This window comes from Mesoplodon mirus (genome assembly GCF_964341445.2).
Source record: "Mesoplodon mirus genome assembly, chromosome: 12".
NCBI classification, from domain to species: Eukaryota; Metazoa; Chordata; class Mammalia; order Artiodactyla; family Ziphiidae; genus Mesoplodon; species Mesoplodon mirus.
Window position 1 is genome coordinate 94,528,556 of NC_138988.1, and position 21,856 is coordinate 94,550,411.

General features: G+C 39.4%; 1 protein-coding gene across 1 annotated transcript in view; it reads left to right on the plus strand.

The window, feature by feature from the left end:
• Nucleotides 1-2,565: 2,565 nt before the first annotated feature.
• DTNBP1 (dystrobrevin binding protein 1) overlaps nt 2,566-21,856 on the plus strand; it is a 116,254-nt gene continuing 96,963 nt past the window's right edge. The window contains exons 1-3 of the mRNA XM_082639767.1: nt 2,566-2,738; nt 15,493-15,546; nt 16,488-16,538. Coding sequence (XP_082495893.1) covers nt 2,683-2,738; nt 15,493-15,546; nt 16,488-16,538 — 161 coding nt within the window. The 5' untranslated portion in view covers nt 2,566-2,682. The remainder of the gene's footprint in view (nt 2,739-15,492; nt 15,547-16,487; nt 16,539-21,856) is intronic.

Genomic DNA, 21,856 nt, shown 5'->3' on the forward strand with positions numbered 1-21,856 from the left:
CTCAGGTTAAAACTTGCCCACCCAGTCACAGAAAGCACTGGGTCACTGCAGCCTGCTCACCTGGCAGCCTGTCCTTATGGAGTAGAATGGCTGTTCTTTACTGGATGTTTGCACCCAAGGGAAAGAAGAAAGGATGGGGCCAGGCTCCTTATTCCCTAGATCAGTGATCCCCAACTTTTTTTGGCACCAGGGACCAGTTTCGTGGAAGACAATTTTTCCATGGACTGGGGGCAGCTCACCCGCTGCTGACCTCCTGCTTTGCGGCCTGGTTCCTAACAGGCCTCAGACCGGTCCCAGTCCAAGGCCCGGGGGTTGGGGACCCCTGCCCTAGATCACTAATCAGAATAGGCACTTCTGCTCTGCCAGGAAAGGCCTATCCTCACACAACCCACTCGTTTGACTCATTCAATCCCAGCCCTATCATATCCTGTCTTCTTTTTTTTGTTTAATTTTTGGCTGTGTCGGGTCTTTAGTTGTGGCACAAGAGATCTTCCGCTGCGGCACTTGGGCTTCTCTCTAGCTGTGGCGTGTGGGTTTTCTCTCTCTAGTTGAGGCGCACAAGCTCAGTAGTTGTGGCGCGTGGGCTTAGTTGTCCCTCGGCATGTAGCATCTTAGTTCCCTGACCAGGGATCGAACCTGCCTCCCCTGCATTGCAGGATGGATTCTTTACCACTGGCCCAGTCTTTAAAATAAAGACAGATCCTGTCTGTCTTAAAACTTAAAATTTTGATATTTTGTTCATCACAAAATTTTTCACTAATTAAAATTTTTTTGAATATTGCATTAAAATATTATTCATCTTGATTACTAAGGGTTTTGACTTCCCCTTAAGTTTTACACCTGAGGTGAATGCCTTGCCCACCTCAGCCTAGTCTCAGAGCTGGTTTTAAAATAAATGTGTAAGCAAATAAATGAACAACTTTTTCTTAAACAATTATTAAATAAATTGTCAGATAGTGTTATGTACTAAGTTGAAAAACAGAGTGTATAGGAAGTGATTGGGCTGGTAACTGGAATGATCAGGGAAGATCTACCTAAGAGGATGATGTTTAAGCTGAGATCTGAATGCCACAAAGAAACCAGCCATAGGACAATTTGGAGAAAAGCTTGTGAACAGGCCTCAAGGAAATGAATCTAGGATTTTCAGGGAACACACAACATACCAAAGGTTACTATGGCTTAAATGTCAAGGAATGATAGGTGAGTAGTACTTACTTTGGATAGAGTGTCAGGGAGGGTTCAAATTTTAGGACTTCATAAGCCGAGTAAGGAGTTTGACTTTTTTTCTAAGGGCACAGAAGGATTTAAAGCAGGAAAGCGACACAATATGATTGCTCTTTTAAATAATTCTCTTGGCTGCTGTATCAAGGATAAGTTACAGGCGTGTGCATGGCAAAAGGGTAGAATAAGGAGACTTGTCAGTATTCCTGGTGAAAGATGATGGTGCCTTGGACCAGGGTGATTATAGTGAAAGGAGGAGCAGGTTCTAGCAATACTTTAGAAATAGAGTTGATTGGACTTGATGAATTAATATTCAGCAGGTGGGGAAGACAGGAAATGGTAATTTCAGGTGGCTTAACTTGAGCAACTTGGTGTATGGTGGTGCCACTTACTGAAATGGAAGAGACTGGGATTAGGTTCGAAAGTGAGTTTGCAATAAAATTTTCTATTTTTGGTATTTTGGGTTTGAGATGCCTGTTGGATACAGGTGGAGTAAGCAACTGGTATGAATTGAAGGAGGGGGAGGGAAGACAGGGCTGAAGATGGAGATTTGGGCACCACCGGCGCCTCGATAGAATTTACAGCATCGTAATGGATAGAATAACCTAGGAGGGGGCCATACATGGAGGAGAGCAGGAGCCAGCAAATGTGGCCTTGGGAGCAGCTGCTGAAGTAGGAGGAGGAGTGGACAGGGAGGGAGAGTGCATGAATGGTGTGCTTGAAAGAAAGAGAAGAACGTGTCTTAAGAACGGGATAAGGAATTGCTTGAGAGCCACCGAGAGGTCGAGAAAAAAATCAGGGCAGATAAGTAACAAATGATATCGGCAACATGGCAGTCACTGGTGACTCGACAAAGGCCACCTCCTTTGGTATGTAGGGCACGAAAGCCTGATGGGGTAGGTTGAAAAGAGAATGGAAAGTAAAGATGTCGGAACAGTTGATTTTGACATTTTATCAATGAAGAAACCGAGGCTCAGAATGGTTAATTTTCTCATCCAAGGTCAGAGCCAGCGGGGTCAAATCCTGGAACCAGAGTCCACGAAAAGTGTTTGCTACAGGGGAGGTGCACACTATGCAAGAAATTGATCCATCTTCCAAACTGTGAAAACAAATGCTGCACACACTCAAAGAAGTGTTGGTTCTAAAGCATTCTTTCACGTGGCCACTTCAATTTTAAAGAGGAAAAGGAGAGGGCCTGGCTTTGGGCTAGGAAGAAACATCCGAGCCGCTCAGTTTCTCGGCTAGGAGAGAAAGACCGCCCCTTTTCCGCAGCCCAAGCCCGGCGGGGCTCACTGCGGCTGCGCGGGCCTGGGCGCGGCGGGGGCGGGAACGCGGAAGGGGCCGCGGCGCGGAGACGAAAGCGGGCCGGGGGCGGGGCCGGCCGCGAGAGTGCGGGGAGCGCCGTGACAGGTGCGGCGAGGTGTTTGCGCGGGGCTGAGGGCGGCGGCGGCGGCGGCGATTATGCTGGAGACCCTGCGCGAGCGGCTGCTGAGCGTGCAGCAGGATTTCACCTCCGGGTAGGTACACGGTGGGGGACGGAAAGGGAACCCGGGGGCCGGCCCGAGCAGCTGGGGGCACCGGGACGCGGCCTCCGCGCACCCCGGTCCGGTCCCTCTTCCTCCCCCTCCCCCCACCCCACCCCCACCCCGCACCTCCCATCCCAGCCAGATTGAGGAAAGTAACGAACTTCCCGGCGTCTGTCCGGCCACACAAAGTAACTTAGGTCCCACCGGGCAGGCTCTGACCCGCGCCCCGGGCCCGGAAGGGGGTCGGGAAGGCTGCGGGCGCGCTGGGGATTGTGCAACCCCCTCCCGGCAGCCCTGGCCGGCCCGGAGGGGTGTCTTGTGAGGGGCGAGCGCGCCTCCCCGCTCCTCTGCCCCGGGGGGAAGGTGACCCTGAGCCCCCTCCCACGCCGCCGAGACCCCTGCCCTCTCGGGCCTCGGAACTTCTGCGGCCCCGCCTGCAGCCGGGCCGCCGCCCCCTCCCCAGGCCGGAGGTCGCGGGCGCCGCAGCCTTTCACCCGCCGGGCCCCGGCCGCGCGTCCTGTCCACCCTCGCGCTCGGTTCGCTCGCTGAACCTTTGCCAAGGCTTGGTGCCTCTTTCCCTTTTGCTTTCCCTCTCTACCTTTGCCTCGGGTTTAACGCCTCAGTGAAGAAACTCTAGGGCCACAGAAACAACAGAACTATGGCAGTACTATTAATGCCTAGTGGTGAAGCGCACACGGACCAAGCGGTTCCCGAACTTTGCTTAGAATCACCTGGGAACCTTTAACCATCTTGATGCCTGGGTCGCAAACTATACTAATTACATCAGAGAGGCGATGGGGTTTTAAAGACCCCCAGGTGATTCCTGTGTGCGGCAAACTCTGGGAACCGCAGGCATAGACTCTAACGCCAGAAACTCGCAGAAACGTGTTTCTGCAAGTTTCTCTGCCTCAGTCTCCACGACTGTACAACGAGGGTGAAGATGGTACTCATAGGGTTATTGTGAGGCTGAATGAATTAACATGTAAAACAGCGCAGTCACACTATGTCACTATTGTTATTTAGTGCTTAATTCATTTTAGTTTTTCCATTACTTTAGAAAGGCTGTCACTTTGATAAAGGATTTGTCTGTCACCTTTAGATTACGAATCCTTTGGAGAATGCTCTGAATATGAGGGCCTCTCCATCATGTTTTAAAATTTTTAAATGAGAAAGATGTTAGCTAAAAGTTTATGGGACAAAAATGTTTATATTGTTTGCCTCTTGGGTGCTGCGTAGTAACAAACTGTCAAATACTTGAGCACTTATATGTAAAGCATTTTTGGTAATCTTGGTTTGGTGTCCTTAAGAATATTAATTGTAGATGCTGTAGCAGTCATTCACTGATGCTGTGCTTGCATGCTTGCATTTCCTCCCCCCCCCCTTTAAAATTAAAAAGTAACTTCCTTTCAGAACGTAAATTATTGTATTGAAAAATTGGGGTATAATGCTGGAATGATAGCATGAGAATGATCACAGATAAACACATCTGGGACAGCCCTGTTGTCATCACCTCAAGGAATTTCTTGATGGCGAAACAGTCTATCTTTTGGGAGTTACAACTACGGTAACTCCCTAGGTCATGTGGTTGCCTTTGAACCCATTCATTCTCCTGACATTGGCTTGGGAAGGTTCAGCTTACCTAGGAATATAGATTCTGGACCCAAACCATCCTGAGAGATCTGGAAAACCTGAGTTTAGATAGGGAGAGGGTTGAGGGGATCTGGGTAGAACGCCTTGGAAACTGACCTTACCTCTTGGAGATGCCATAAACTGGGGCCAGTTTGGGATTAGACATCCTGAGAGGGCTTTCATTCTGTTTAGGCCCTTCATTGGCTTCCTTGTATAGGTCATTTTCAGCTGACAAAGCACTGGACTGTCAGTGTGTGCCATTAGCCTGTCACCTGGCAGAGAAATAACTCATCTTCAAGTGATGTCTGTGACTGGCACCTTTAAACTCTGATGTTCACCTTTGTCAGGTCCACCAATTCCTAAGCGATTCTTTTTTTTTTTGCGGTACGCGGGCCTCTCACTGTTGTGGCCTCTCCGTTGTGGAGCACAGGCTCCGGACGCGCAGGCTCAGCGGCCATGGCTCACAGGCCCAGCCACTCCACGGCATGTGGGATCTTCCCGGACCGGGGCACGAACCCGCGTCCCCTGCATCGGCAGGCGGACTCTCAACCACTGCGCCACCAGGGAAGCCCCGATTCTTTTTTTTTTTTTTAATTTTATTTTTTTATTCAAACAGAAAGTCACAAAAATTATAATCATCCTCATCAGTTCACTCAGTCCCATGTAATTAATTTCTTTTATCTTGATTTTTTGCTAGCACTTTTATGAATTCATCAGTTTTCCATTAGAGTTCTGAAAATGCTTATTCACTCAGTTTAAGTCAGTTACCAGAAACCTGTACTTGTCAGAGTCTTTTCCATGAATTCCTTGAAGATGAAACCCTTTTATAGGAACATTTTTGCAAAAGCATCAGAGTACACCCAGAACTGTCTGTAAACGACAAAAGACTTAAAAATTACCACGGTTAAAGATTTGATGAAAGTTCATAATAATGCAATTGACAAGGAAATTTAGTTATTTCTGAGATATACATTTTAAAGTAATACCTAGAATTATGACTTATAACATTATACCAGAACATATAAGGTTTTCAGAAATTTCATGTAATGTCTGAAACATTTATATTAACATATTTCCAAACAGATAATCCAAAGAAAGTTTAGTATTAGTTTTTTGTTTGTTTGTTTGTTTTTTATACTGCAGGTTCTTATTAGTCATCAATTTTATACACATCAGTGTATACATGTCAATCCCAATTGCTCAATTCAGCATACCACCATCCCCACCCCACCGCGGTTTTCCCCCCTTGGTGTCCATACATTTGTTCTCTACATCTGTGTCTCAACTTCTGCCCTGCAAACCGGTTCATCTGTACCATTTTTCTAGGTTCCACATACATGTGTTAATATACGATATTTGTTTTTCTCTTTCTGACTTACTTTACTCTGTATGATAGTCTCTAGATGCATCCACGTCTCAACAAATGACTCAATTTCATTCCTTTTTATGGCTGAGTTATATTCCATTGTATATATATACCACTTCTTTATCCATTCGTCTGTCGATGGGCATTTAGGTTGCTTCCATAACCTGGCTATTGTAAATAGTGCTGAAATGAACATTGGGGTGCATGTGTCTTTTTGAATTATGGTTTTCTCTGGGTATATGCCCAGTAGTGGGATTGCTGGATCATATGGTAATTCTATTTTTAGTTTTTTAAGGAACCTCCATACTGTTCTCCATAGTGGCTGTATCAATTTACATTCCCACCAACAGTGCAAGAGGGTTCCCTTTTCTCCACACCCTCTCCAGCATTTGTTGTTTGTAGCTTTTCTGATGATGCCCGTTCTAACTGGTGTGAGGTGATACCTCATTGTAGTTTTTATTTCCATTTCTCTAATAATGAGTGATGTTGAGCAGCTTTTCATGTGCTTCTTGGCCATCTGTATGTCTTCTTTGGAGAAATGTCTGTTTAGGTCTTCTGCCCATTTTTGGATTGGATTCTTTGTTTCTTTAATATTGAGCTGCATGAGCTGTTTATATATTTTGGAGATTAATCCTTCGTCTGTTGATTCATTTGCAAATATTTTCTCCCATTCTGAGGGTTGTCTTTTCATCTTGTTTATGGTTTCCTTTGCTGTGCAAAAGCTTTGAAGTTTCATTAGGTCCCATTTGTTTATTTTTGTTTTTATTTCCATTACTCTAGGAGGTGGATCAAAAAAGATCTTGCTGTGATTTATGTCAAAGAGTGTTCTTCCTATGTTTTCCTGTAAGAGTTGTATAGTGTCCGGTCTTACATTTAGAGTTCGAATCCATTTTGAGTTTATTTTTGTGTATGGTGTTAGGGAGTTTTCTAATTTCATTCTTTTACACGTAGCTGTCCAGTTTTCCCAGCACCACTTATTGAAGAGACTGTCTTTTCTCCATTGTATATCCTTGCCTCCTTTGTCATAGATTAGTTGACCGTAGGTGCGTGAGTTTATCTCTGGGCTTTCTATCTTGTTCCATTGATCTATGTTTCTGTTTTTGTGCCAGTACTATATTGTCTTGATTACTGTAGCTTTGTAGTATAGTCTGAAGTCAGGGAGTCTGATTCCTCCAGCTCCGTTTTTTTCCCTCAAGATTGCTTTGGCTATTCGGGGTCTTTTGTGTCTCCATACAAATTTTAAGATGATTTGTTCTAGTTCTGTAAAAAATGCCATTGGTAATTTGATAGGGATTGCATTGAATCAGTAGATTGCTTTGGGTAGTATAGTCATTTTCACAATATTGATTCTTCCAATCCAAGAACATGGTATATCTCTCCATCTGTTGGTATCATCTTTCATTTCTTTCATCAGTGTCTTATAGTTTTCTGCATGCAGGTCTTTTGTCTCCCTAGGTAGGTTTATTCCTAGGTATTTTATTCTTTTTGTTGCAATGGTAAATGGGAGTGTTTCCATAATTTCTCTTTCAGATTTTTCATCATTAGTGTATAGGAATGCAAGAGATTTCTGTGCATTAATTTTGTATACTGCAACATTACCAGATTGATTGATTAGCTCTAGTAGTTTTCTGGTGGCATGTCATCTGCAAACAGTGACAGGTTTACTTCTTCTTTTCCAATTTGTATTCCTTTTATTTCTTTTTCTTCTCTGATTGCCATGGCTAGGACTTCCAAAACTATGTTGAATCATAGTGGTGAGAGTGGACATCCTTGTCTCGTTCCTGATCTTAGAGGAAATGCTTTCAGTTTTTCACCATTGAGAATGATGTTTGCTGTGGGTTTGTTGTATATGGCCTTTATTATGTTGAGGTAGGTTCCCTCTATGCCCACTTTCTGGAGAGTTTTTATCATAAATGGGTGTTGAATTTTGTCAAAGCTTTTTCTGCATCTGTAGAGATGATCATATGTTTTTCTTCTTCAATTTGTCAATATGGTGTATCACATTGATTGATTTGTGTATATTGAAGAATCCTTGCATCCCTGGGATAAATCCCACTTGAGTGTGGTGTATGATCCTTTTAATGTGTTGTTGGATTCTGTTTGCTAGTATTTTGTTGAGGATTTTTGCATCTATATTCATGAGTGATATTGGTCTGTAATTTTCTTTTTTTGTAGTATCTTTGTCTGGTTTTGGTATCAGGGTGATGGTGGCCTCATAGAATGAGTTTGGGAGTGTTCCTTCCTCTGCAATTTTTTGGAAGAGTTTGAGAAGGATAGGTGTTAGCTCTTCTCTAAATGTTTGATAGAATTCACCTGTGAAGCCATCTGGTCCTGGACTTTTGTTTGTTGGAAGATTTTTAATCACACTTTCAATTTCATTACTTGTGATTGGTCTGTTCATATTTTCTGTTTCTTCCTGATTCATTCTTGGAAGGTTATACCTTTCTAAGAATTTGTCCATTTCTTCCAGGTTGTCCATTTTATTGGCATAGAGTTGCTTGTAGTAGTCTCTTAGGATGCTTTGTATTTCTGTGGTGTCTGTTGTAACTTCTCCTTTTTCATTTCTAATTCTATTGATTTGAGTTCTCTCCCTCTTTTTCTTGATGAGTCAGACTAATGCTTTATCAATTTTGCTTATCTTCTAAAAGATAAGCAGCTTTTAGTTGTATTGATCTTTGCTGTTGTTTTCTTTGTTTCTATTTCAGTTATTTCTGCTCTGATCTTTATGATTTCTTCCCTTCTGCTAACTGTGGGTTTTGTTTGTTGTTCTTTCTCTGGTTCCTTTAGGTGTAAGGTTAGATTGTTTATTTGAGATTTTTCTTGTTTCTTGAGGTAGGCTTGTATAGCTATAAACTTCCCTCTTAGAACTGCTTTTGCTGCATCCCATAGGTTTTGGATCATCTTGTTTTCATTGTCATTCGTCTCTAGGTATTTTTTGATTTCCTCTTTGATTTCTCAGTGATCTCTTGGTTATTTAGTAACGTATTGTTTAGCCTCCATGTGTTTGTGTTTTTTACGTTTTTTTTCCACTGTAATTTATTTCTAATCTCATAGTGTTGTGGTCAGAAAAGATGCTTGATATGACTTCAATTTTCTTAAGTTTACTGAGGCTTGATTTGTGACCCAAGATGTGATCTATCCTGGAGAATGTTCCATGCACACTTGAGAAGAAAGTGTAATCTGCTGGTTTTGGATGGAATGTCCTATAAATATCAATTAAATCTGTCTGGTCTATTGTGTCATTTAAAGCTTCTGTTTCCTTATTGATTTTCATTTTGGATGATCTGTCCATTGGTGTAAGTGAGGTGTTAAAGTCCCCCACTATTATTGTGTTACTATCGATTTCTTCTTTTATAGCTGTTAGCAGTTGCCTTATGTATTGAGGTGCTCTCCTAGGCGATTCTTAACAGGAAAAAATCCATGTAATTCCTTTTAGTAAACTGTTTCATATTCAGCCTAAGATCAACCTATTTTTGAATATTTTGCCAGGCTGAGAAAAGGTGACATTAAACACAGCTTTATGTGTATATTGCATGAAGGCACTGCGGGATTCAGAGATGAAAGCAACATGGCCCTACCTCTCAAAACTACCCAGCTGGACCTGGCATTCCTTTAGAACACTTGCTGTTAGTGCCTGTAGAAGCCAGAGCAGCTGGCTTACAAAATAATTGGAAACTTCATCTGTTCGTGTTGCCCCAGGAACTCAGTAGAAGAGAGGCCCAGTGCTTTCCTGAGCTCCTTCACGTGGATCTTCACAGCAGCCCATAGCAGCAGCCTCTCCTCAGGGCTTTTCTGCTCATTTTGAGTTTCTGAAATTCATATATCTGGAGCTGGAATGTAGGCAATTATTTATTTTTAAAGTAAAATAGGAATATTCTTTATCAGCCTCGCAAGAGAATGCCACATTAGTGATTAAAGCATATTTGATGGACATAACAAATTTCAACTTTCCATTCAAACTTAGAAAAAATGCAGCTTGAGGGCAGTGGAAAGATTGCTGTGGGGCTTCAAGGGGCTGTAAGTCGTCCATGGACTCGTGATCTTTTTTGTAATTTTTTATTCATAATAATAGCTATGTCAAAATCGAGATAAACCTAGAAATAATGTTGCTTTCTTTCTGGCCTAACTAGGTGGCCAGCTAGTCCAAAGGCCACAGGAGGGGACTGCTTCCTAGCTTCGCTCACCTACATGAGTCCTCATCTGATTTAACTCCCTCGTTGCTCTAGGAGCCTTTTGGAGAGTTCACACAGAACGTCCACTTTTTAGGGACTGGCCTGAGCTCTGAGGGAGACTTTTGGACCCACCGAAGCATTTACTTCAAATCCACTCTGGTCTTTGATTTTTTACCTTCTGAGCAGTTATGACCCACGACCTCAGGACTGAAGTATGCAGGCATGTAAAACCCTTCAGGAAACTGAAAATCAGATTTACCAAGGGTTTGCAGCTGCCTGTCACTGCCTGGCATTTCCTGTCTGTAACGCTCTGGATGCTTTTGGATTTTGGATACAAGTGTTGCAACTAGATAGTGGGTGTTTCCTCCTCAGAGCCACCTCTGCCCTGACCTCCAGCCCTGCCCACTGCACTCATTTTCTCTTCTTCCCTCCTGTAGTATCAAAACCTCCAAGGAGAGGAGCTAACATTCTAATTCACGGTGTGGTAAAATGGTGAGGTTTTGCCTAAAATGTTGACTCTTCCATGATTACTTACCTTTAGCAGGAAAAAAAATCTCAATATTCAACTTGACTTAATAAACATTTACTGAGTTCCCACCAAGTGGCAAACACTAGGCCAGGAACTCAGTCTTCTTTATCATAGAAGCTTTTTTCATTTCGTCAAAAAAAAAAAAAAAAAAAAGTTTTAAGAGGCCACATGCTCAGTTTTGCCTGCTGTTTGCCAGTGTCTATATATTGGACTAGATCTTGGGGCTACAAAGTTAACTAAAACCGTTTCTGCCCTCCGGATGCCCTAGACTGGTGGTAACATAAAGCAAAGCAGAAGGAACTGAATGTGAAAGAGAGAAGTGATGTGGTTTTTGAACCCAGAGGAAAGAGTCATTAGTTCAGATGCATTCATGGAAGGCTTCAAAGAGGAGGTGGCTTCTAGACTGGCCCTTGAAGAATGAGGAGGGATGAGGATAGATTTGGGTGAAGGATTTCAGAGATGAAGCTCTTGTGGGACAGGAACCTGGAAAGGAAGTTTAGTGTCTGATAATAGAGGGTCTTCAGTGCTTTGCTAAATTAATTCATTTATGAAATATTTATTGAGTGCTTACCTGTTGACAGGCACTAGGGTTACAGCAGAGAATGCATACACCGGATAGCAAATAACATCCCTGCGCTCATTGTACTGGCAGGAGGCAGAATATCTAGAAGGTCATAAGTACTGTCGCTAAAAATAAAGCAGGTTAAGGGGTTTTGGGGTGGGGGGTTGCTATCTTATATAGGGTGGTCTTGCTTATTTTTAGGTTGACTGAATCTTCTGAAGGTTTTTGTGGAGGGGAGCGGCCTGAGCCTACCTGTATTTCTGGAAGAATAATTTGGGAGGCGATGTGATGGGAGGGTTAGAGATGGGGAACAGGGAGAGTATTAAGAAGGCTATAATTAGGGGGCAGGTGAGAGAGAATAGAAATTGAAGGAGGGAATAGTCCTGACATGACAGGCACTGGTCGATTTCATAAAAAGTGAGACTAGGAAGTGAAAAAGGTGGAGAAGTTGAGGATGTTAATTTTGCAGTATCTTAGATAATGATGTCATTTACCAACAGGAGAGAAGTTGAGTAGTTTTGAGAGAGAAGGAGCAGTTGACAGTGCATGTGCTGTGAGGTCCAAGAAACAGCTGGAAATTTATGAAACACTCAGGAGAGAGGTCAGGACCGAAGTGGTGTGTTTGGGGGTGATTAGGATAGAGATAGTCCTCTCTCCCCTTCCTGAGTCTCTGGCTTTTGTGTGAATCTCTCAGCCTTCAGAGCTTTGGGGTCCTGCACTTTTAGGTGTGGTTAATGCTTTCTTGTTTCCTGATCTTGGCTTTAAAAAAGAAAGAAAAAATGATAAACATTAACGGGAAAATATAATAGATTGGATTTTTATTCATAAACAGAATTTAAAGTTGGAATAATGGAGACATGAAAATGAGCCTTAAAGGACAAAATATGCTAATTAATACATTTTGTGGTGTTTTAAAGCAGCCATCCTCACCTTTCATGATAGCTGATGGGGTTAGATGAGTAGGAAATTGAAGTGAGGTTAAATGGAATGCCATCAAGGTCCCTCATGCCTTCGAGTCAGGTCCAGAAAGCACGTTTCCTGCTCATCAGTCATTGTCGTGCTCCGCCTCTCATTCTGTGTAACTACTTTTTAAACTTTTTGTCTAAGCAATTTTGCTAGTTATCTCCGTTTCGTAGTAAGATGCCTCCATCTTAGTATTTTCTGTAAAGCTTAAAAAAATAAATGTGCTGGGGTCAAATTAAGGTAAGTCTTTGCAGCAATCTAAAAATAAAGTATTGTGCTGTTATGAATTTGAAGGTAAGTGCTTTGAACTCTGAAGTGTGCATTAGTTGCTTCGGGTAGAAAATAATTGTCAGGTGGCTCACTTAGAAGTCTGTGTATTAATATACTCACACAGCAGCACTCACGTCTCCCTGGGGGTGTGCGGTATTGTGAAGAAGATTAGGAACGGTGGAGAAGGCTTTTATGGGAACTGGTGCATTGGGGGACCTCTACTTTATTTTACTTTGACCCTGTAATGTACATAGCTTCTTACCTTTCTTTTTTTTTTGACTTCTTACCTTTCTTGATGGTGATAATTTTTACTAAATTTGGAGATAGTTTTATTAAACTTTTTGTTTGAATTGGTTTTATAATTTACAATTATAGTTTGCTGCCAAAGTCATATTTCCTTTACTTCTTGTGGCAAATCATTATGGTCAGTACAATACTCCTGTTTTATGGTTTAGGAAACTGGAATATTTCACTCAGATCAGTATTTCCTTCTCAGTGTGTCAAGACATTGTGGGACTTTATTAGCGAGTTGTTTCTAGCACAGACTCACTGTGAGAAACTTAAATAGAGTTATCCCCAAATAAAAATGGTAAGCTACTTTCAGTTGAATTCTGGGTTTTGAGTATATACTTCAGAAAGGACTGTTTTGCTTTTTTGGGGGGTCTGACCTTATTTTTTTGCGACTTAAAGTGTTACATTGACTATTATTCTTATTTTATCTTTTTCTCTCTTGAACTTTCTTCACTGTTTCCAACTTTCTTCTTGCTACTTTGTTTTCTACAGCAGTTTCTATTCTGAATTTTGGCGTATTGATGATTTATGTGGAGAAGGTGTGATGAGAAAAGATGAATATATAATAGACTTTTTTCGTTATTAAAACTTTTTTTACAAAGTTTTAAACATATACAAAAATAGAATAACACAGTGAGTCCCATATATTCATTATTCAGATTCAACAGTTGTCGACTACCACATTTGCTTTGTCTCTCCCTTATTTATAAAGTAAACCTAAGACTAAGCTCTTACATCTCTCATACATCAGTTTTCATCTCTAAAAAAAATACATTACATAAATGCAACGCCAATATCATACCTAGCAAAATTAACACTAATTCTTTGATATTATCAGTTCTCCAGTCCATAATCAAATTTCCTGGTTCTTAGAAATGTCTTTTTACAGTTGATTTGTTCAAATCCACATCAGATAAGTTCCACACATTACATTTGCTTAAAGACCAATTTTTAAAGTAGGTGGTTGTTAAGGAGCCACTTGGGGAAGCTCTTGCTGACCTTCCAACAATTTTATTTTCAGCTCCCTATAAGCTTCCTCCTTTCTCTTTTATTCCAAACTACTTTTTTTCTTTCTTTTGGGGAAGTGTGGAGAACCCCACATTTGATATCTTACAATTGAGAAATGTAACATTTTTTTCAGAAATAAATACTTGAAATACTAACCTAAAGATTTGCTAGGTCCTATAATGAATGGTTCAAAGAGGGTCTTAGCAGTGAGCTTTCAATATCCTTGTAACACCTAACGATATGGAATTGTCCCAAATCACTGAATATAATACTAGAATCATTTGGAGTATAATGCACTGCTGTGTCTGCCTATCCTAGTATAATTCTACCTCGGATGTCACAACTAAGTGCCTTTCTCAGCTTTTGGAGTGGAAATGGTTGAATGGCTATCAAAATACCTTTCCCTAGCTGTTGCTTAATCTTAGTTTAAACTGGATTTACTAGTTTCCATGCTAAGCTTGAAAATTTATATTGTTTTTCTGGGACAGGTTAGACTTTTTAAATTCAACTCATCTGGAGAGATATATACAAAGAGTTTTGTATTAAAGAGATTGCTAAGTCTTTTTAAAATTGTATTGGAATTGATCTCATCAATATTTTAGTTTTTGAAAAAGAACATAGAACATATAAAAAAAAATCTTAGTATGAAATTGACACTGCAACTTGTTAAAAAAAATGACTTGACACTAGAAGTCCCTTTCTGGTTTTAAGCCAGGCATTATTGACCAAAAAGTTGTAATGCTCTGTCAGGGCTTGCACGTACAACTGTGCACAACAAAGGGTTGGGGCATTCATAGGAGAGTCAGCTTGTATGCTAGGACAGTTTCTGACTGAGTGCAGTAAAAGTGTCTTGAGAAAGGAGCACCTGTATCTAGCTTTACAAAGGCTTCGTGGAGCTAGCTGGGGTACTGTGGCCTATGCTTCAGACTCTTTAGAAATGAATATCTGTGGAAGTAATCAGATTAAGAAGAACATGTCCAGATATCTCATTTTATGTGAGATTATCTCATAATTTAGCATTCGCTTTTTGGCAGTCTGTTATATGATACAGAGTCCACAGTTAAAGGTAGGTAAAAATTGGGCTGGTGAAGTGAAAAAACATTGAAGTGTATGAACTTCATATTTTATATATAGAAGAGCCTATTTAATTTTAATTTACATATGCATTTCTAGCCCGTTTATGTATCCCAGCCCAATAATTTAAAAAAGCAAATAGAAGGGGAGTAGGCTGCTATAGTTAAATAGCTAGCAGAAGCAGTAAGTGGTAGCTGATACCAGATGACCAATGGTAGAGGTGGAAAATTTAAATTTTGAAGAAATAGACGTAGGATCCTGAACAAACTCAGAAAACCACTTTAGATTGGTTTCGAGTTGGTAAATAAAGAGACATTCCTAGCTCAGAAACATCTAAGGACAGTACTGTTTTGCCATGAAATGCAGTCACTGGTATTCATGATAATGATGCCGAGTTATCAGAAAATGTTCAATAGAATGTCCCAAGACCTCTTTAATGAAGGAGGTTTGTAATGTATTTTAGAAAGCCTTTTATCAATAGCTGAAATTTCTCAGAACGTTGGCACTTAGTGCCTGGCATAGTTATCTACTTAAAAATGTGCTGCTTAGATATCTTTGTTGCCAATCAAGTTCACCTATGGAGACCACTTTTTTTTTCCTGATGTTGCCAGAGTAGTGAGGTTTTCTAGTCCAGTCATATTTAGGAAATGTTTCTAGAAAAGGGATTTGGGGCAAGAAAAATATAAAAATATTTGCTATAAATTTTCCATTTGTGGTGTCTGATATATAGTAAACAAATATTTGTTGTCTAGAGGTGCTTAATTCTTGCTAAAAAAAAAATTAGCTTATCCAACCCAAAGTTTTACGAGCTGTGAAATTTGCATTTGAAAGAAATCTCTTAAGCTATAAAAATATGATATTTTATACTTGTTGCATTATAGGCTGAAGACTTTAAGTGACAAATCAAGAGAAGCTAAAGTAAAAAACAAACCCAGGTAAGCTTGTGCTGATTTAATTTACTATGACTTAAATTTCATACAACTTTTGGTTGTAGTCATGATAGTATAATTACTTTAATGGATTTTATATCTGTTGAATGCATCTGACTAAACAATTTATTCTTTCTAAATTTTGTAACACTGGAAATTTTTCTGATAAAATTGTAAAGTGGTTGAAAAAATGGTTACATGTAATTGTTTTACTCCATGACAGTCAATGGCTATTTGATCACAATTAATCATTTTTATTTGTATATTAAGAGCACAATAAAAGTTCTCCATTATTGAGAAGCAAATTGATAACGAAACAGTACTTGGCAAGGGAGCCTCTTTAGCTGTGTTATCTGTTTTATATGAAAACACTAGAATAATTGGTGCAGTTTTTTCTTTTCTTTTCTTTCTTTTTTTTTGTGGTATGTGGGCCTCTCACTGTTGTGGCCTCTCCCGTTGCAGAGCACAGGCTCCGGACACGCAGGCTCAGTGGCCATGGCTCACGGGCCCAGCCGCTGTGCGGCATGTGGGATCTTCCCAGACCAGGGCACGAACCCGTGTCCCCTGCATCGGCAGGCGGACTCTCAACCACTGTGCCATCAGGGAAGCCCTCATTTTTTAATAAAGTAAAGCACATGACCAAATTTCACTTTAAACCTAGAGATGAGGAGCTTTTTAAAAAATTTCTTGTTAGCTAACATTCTATTAAAGTGTTCATTATTGTGTGCTAAAAATCTATAGGGCAAAGTGATGGTTGATAGTATATTGCAGCATATTAACTTTGGAATAACAATACATTTTTCTAAAAGTTTAGATCAATTGCCATTAATGATTTAAAAATATTCCACATTATGACTGACAGCATCAAAATTATTATACGTAACTTTTTTTTTAAGTTGGCCTAAATCAGCAGCAGTTTTTAATAAAATACGTGTTTCTTTTGGCAGGACTGTTCCATATTTGCCAAAGTGCTCTGCTGGACTAGAATTACTTAGCAGGTAAGGGTTTTCATTTAAATAAAAAGGTTATACTTCTGACTGTTGTTTAAAAGTATTTTATAACTGTATAGATAGAAACCTTAAAACAACTAAATTTTACCTTAACAAGGAGATTGGAAATTATTTACTTATTTCTGTTCCTGAGGGGCTTTTGCATTTCACTGATTAATACAAAGGCCATTCAGACTTTGAGCATATTGATCACTGTTGTGTTTACTAATCAATAACTTTATCATGTTCATGTATTATGGTTTCTTTGTTGCAAGAAAATCAATTCTGGATTTGAGTTCCCAATAATTTTCTTACCTTGATTCTTAATTTTTTACCATTTCTTCTCCAATCCATTTCTATTGATGTGCAGATTAATATTAAAATACGTGATTTTCTTAGATGACATCAAAAGCGTGAGTAACAAAGGAAAAAAAGATAAATTGGACTTTACCAAAATTAAAAACTTTTGCTCTTTAAAGAACACTATCAAGAAAGTGAAACAACAGTCCACAGAATGGGAGAAAATATTTGCAAATTATACATCTGTTGAGGTACTTGTATCTAGAATGTATAATTAACTTTTATAACTCAACAGTAAAAAGACAAATAATCCAGTGAAGAAACAGGCAAAGGATTTGAATTGACATTTCCATAAAAAAGATAGGCCAATGGCCAATAAGCACATGAAAAAATTCTCATCGTTAGTCATCAGGGAAGTGCAGGCCAAAGCCACGATGAAATACCACTTCATACCCACTAGCATGGCTATAATCAAAAAGCCAAACAATAACAAGGGTTGGCAGTGATGTGGAAAAATTGGAACCCTTATGCTCTGCTGGTGGGATTATAAAATCACTGCTTTGGAAAACAGTTTGGTAGTTTCTGAAAAAGTTAAAAGTAGTATTACCATGTGACCTAGCAGTTTCACACCAAGAAAATTGAAAACTTATGTCCACATAAAAAATTGTACACAAAGGTGCATAATAGCAGTATCATTCATAAAGCAATATTATTCATAATAGCCAAAAAGTAGAAACAGCGCAAGTATTCATTAGGCAATGAATGAATAACAAAATTTCCTATCTCCATACAATGGAATATTATTCAGCCATAAAAAGGAATGAAGTACTGAGGTGTGCTACATCTTGGATGAAACTTAAAAACATTATGCTAGGGCTTCCCTGGTTGCGCAGTGGTCGAGAGTCTGCCTGCTGATGCAGGGGACGCGGGTTCGTGCCCCGGTCTGGGAAGGTCACACAAGCCGCGGAGTGGCTGGGCCTCTGAGCCATGGCTGCTGAGCCTGTGTGTCTGGAGCCTGTGCTCCGCAACGGGAGAGGCCACAACAGTGAGAGGCCCGCGTACAGCAAAAAAAAAACAAAAAACAAAAACCATTATGCTAAATAAAAGGAATCAACAAAAATGGCACATAGTGTATGATTCCACTTATATGAAATGTCCAGAATAGGCAAATCCATAGAGATGGAAAGATAATTTTGCCAAGGTTTGGAGGAGAGAGGGGAATGAGTAATGACTGCTAATGGATATGGGGTTTCTTTTCAGGGTGTTGAAAATATTTTGGAATTAGATAGTGGTGATAGTTGTCCCAACTAATTCTGTGAATATACTGTGAATTATGCAGTTGAAGATTCTTTTTTTTTTTTTTTGATGTGAACCTTTTTTAAAGTCTTTATTGAATTTGTTACAGTACTGCTTCTGTTTTATGTTTTGGTTTTTTGGCTGAGAGGCATGTGGGATCTTAGCTCCCCAACCAGGGATCGAACCCACACCTCTTTCATTGGAAGGCGAAGTCTTAACTACCGGACCGCCAGGGAAGTCCTGAATTATGCACTTTAAAAGCATGAATTTTGGGACTTCCCTGGCAGTCCAGTGGTTAAAACTTCGAGGTTGCACTGCAGGGGGCGCAGGTTTGATCCCTGGTTGGGGAACTAAGATCCCCTCGTGCTACATGGTGCAGCCAAAAAAAAAAAAAGCATGAATTTTATGATGTATCAAAACTCAATAAAGCTGTTATAAAAATTAGTGTATGGTTTGCATATGTTGTTATATGCATTTCTGGGCCTCGTAACATGGCATCTGATGGATAAGTGGTAGCCATGTGTACAGTAGAGGGTGTGCTCCTTCGCCTTATCTTAGCTTGTGTTAGGACACAATCACCTATACCTACATTTTGCTTTCTCTTTTCTAGCTTTTTATTTGGTTTCTTTTTATGGTTGCAAAATCTGGGGATTTTTCTTCTCTGAGTGCTTAATTTGACATTAATTTCCTGCTTGGTTTTGTTGAGTGAGGAACATAAGTGAACATGAAAGGAGATACAGTAAAAATTAATCAGTGGTGTACTGTTTGCATGTTATCTTTATTTTTTTAATTTAGGGATTTAGTTGAAAGTACTTCATTGAAAGATTTACTTTAGACTTGTAGACTTATGTGTATGGTCGTTTTGAGAAATTTTTTTTGCCATTCTCATTGGTATGAAGTGGTATCTCATTGTGCTTTTGATTTTCATTTCCCTAATGACTGATGATGGTGAGTTTCTCATGTGTTTATTGGCTGATGATGGTGAGTTTCTCATGTGTTTATTGGCCATTTATATATCTTCTTTAGAGAAATATCCAAGTCCTTTGCCTGTTTTTGGATAGGGTGTTTTTTTCTTGTTGAATGTTAGGAGTTGTCTATATATTCTGGATATTAATCCCGTATCAGGTATGTGATTTGTAAATATTTTCTCCCATTTTATTGGTTGCCTTTTTATCTGTTGATTGTGTTCTTTCATGCACAAAAGTTTCTAATTTTGATTGAGTCCAATTTGTCTGTTTTCTTTGTGGCCTGTGCCTTTGGTGTTATATCCAAGAAATCATTGTCAAATCTAATGTCATGAAGCTTTTCCCCATGTTTTCTTCTAAGAGTTTTATAGTTTTAGTTCTTATGTTTGGATTTTTTGATCCATTTTTAGTTAATTTTTGTGTATGGTGTTAAAGTAAGAGTCCAACGTCATTCTTTTGCATGTGGATATCCACTTTTCCCGGCACCCTAGCATATTTGTTGAAAAGACTATCCTTTCTCCATTGAATGATCTTGGCATAGTTGTCGAAAATTATTTGACCATACATGCACGTGTTTATTTCTGGGCTCTCTATTTCATTGGCCTATATGTCTCCCTTTATACCAGTGCCACACTGTTTTGATTATTATTTGATTTTGATTATTGTAGCCTTGTAGTAAGTTTTGAAATCAAGAAGTGTGAGTCTTCCAACTTTGTTCTTCTTTTCAAGATTGTTTTGGCTTTTCAGGATCCCTTGACCTTCCATATGAATTTTATGATGGATTTTTTTCTACTTCTACAAAGAATGCTATTGGGATTTTGATAGGGATTACGCTGAATTTGTAGATTACTTTGGGTGCTATTGACAACATCTTAACAATATTAAGTCTTCTATTCCATGAACGTGGGATATCTTTCCATCTATTTATGTCTTTTTAAAAATTTCTTTCAGCAATATTTTGTAGTCTTCATTGTACAAGTATTCACCTCCTTGGTTAATTCCTAAATTTTTTTTGATGCTATTGTAGATGGAATTGTTTTCTTAGTTCTCTTTGTTGTCTCCTTCCTACTGCCAGCTATAGGTTCAGTTTGTTCTTTTTCTAGTTCCTTAAGTTGTGAAGTTAGATTGTTGATTTGAGATCTTTTTTCTTTTTTCTTAAGCCTGAACTTTTTTTTTGAGAGATAATTGACATATGACATTATATTAGTTTTAGATGTACAGCATAATGACTCAATATTTGTATATATTACAAAATAATCACCACAATAAATCTAGTTAACATCCATTATCACACATAGTTTAAAATTTTTTTCTTATGATGAGGACTTTTATGTTTTACTCTCTTAGGAACTTTCAAATATACAATATTGTATTATTAACTGTAGTCACCGTGCTGTATGTTATGTATAACTACAAGTTTATAGCTTTGACCACCTTCACCCATTTCTCTCTCTCACACACAACCACACTCAACCCCTCAGCCCCTGCCTTTGGTAACCCCCAGTTTGTTCTCTGTACCTATGAGTTCAGGTTTATTTTGTTTTGTTTTCTATTTATTTACTTAAATATTTTTGTTGAGGTATAGTTGATTTACAATATTAATTTCAGGGGTACAACATAGTGATTCAAACTTTTTTATAGATTATACTCCATTTAAAGTTATTATAAATTATTGGCTATATTCCCTGTGCTATACCCTTGTAGCTTACTTATTTCATACATAGTAGTTTGTACCTCTTAATCCCCTACCCCTTTCTTGCCCCTCCCCCTCTTCACTCTCCCCACTGGTAACCACTAATTTGTTCTGGGCATCTATGAGTCTGTTTCTATTTTGTTATGTTCATCTTTTGTTGTATTTTTTAGATTCCATATATAAGTGATAACATACAGTATTTGTCTTTCTCTGTCTGACTTACTTCACTAAGCATAATGCCCTCCAAATCCATCCATGTTGTTGCAGATGGCAAAGGGGTTGCTCCCATGTCCTGGCTCTTGTGAGTAGTGCTGCTGTGAACATCGGGTGCATGTGTCTTTTTGAGTTATAGTTTGTCTCGGTATGTGCCCAGGAGTGGGATTGCTGGATCATATGGTAGTTCTATTTTCAATTTTTTGAGGAACCTCCATACAGTTTTCCATAGTGGCTGCACCAGTTTACATTCCCACCAACAGTATACTAAACGTTCCCTTTTCTTCACATCCTCACCAACACTTATTATTTGCTGTATTTTTGAGAATAGCCATCTAACAGGGGTGAGGCGGTATCTCATTGTGGTTTTGATGTGCACTTTTTGATGTTTAGTGAAGTGAGCAACTTTTCATGTACCTGTTGGTTATTTGTATGTCTTTGGAAAAATATCTGTTCAGAGCCTCTACCTGTTGTTTAATCAGATTGTTTTTTGCTATTGAGTTGTATGATTTCTTTACGTATTTTGGGTATACTCTTTATTACATGTATGATTTGCAAGTATTTTCTCGCATTCAGTAGGTTGCCATTTCATTTTGTTGATGGTTTCCTTTGCTGTGCAGAAGCTTTTTCAATTGATGTCGTCCTACTTGTTTGTTTTTGCTCTTTTTGCCTTTGCTTTTGGTATCAGATCCAAAAAATCATCACAAGACCGATGTCAAGGAGCTTACTTGCCTATGTTTTTTCGTAGGAGTTTTATGGTTTCAGGTCCTACATTCAGGTCTTTAATCCATTTTGAGTTAATTTTGGGGTGTGGTATAAGATAATTGTCCAGTTTCATTCTTTTGCATGTGGCTGTCCAG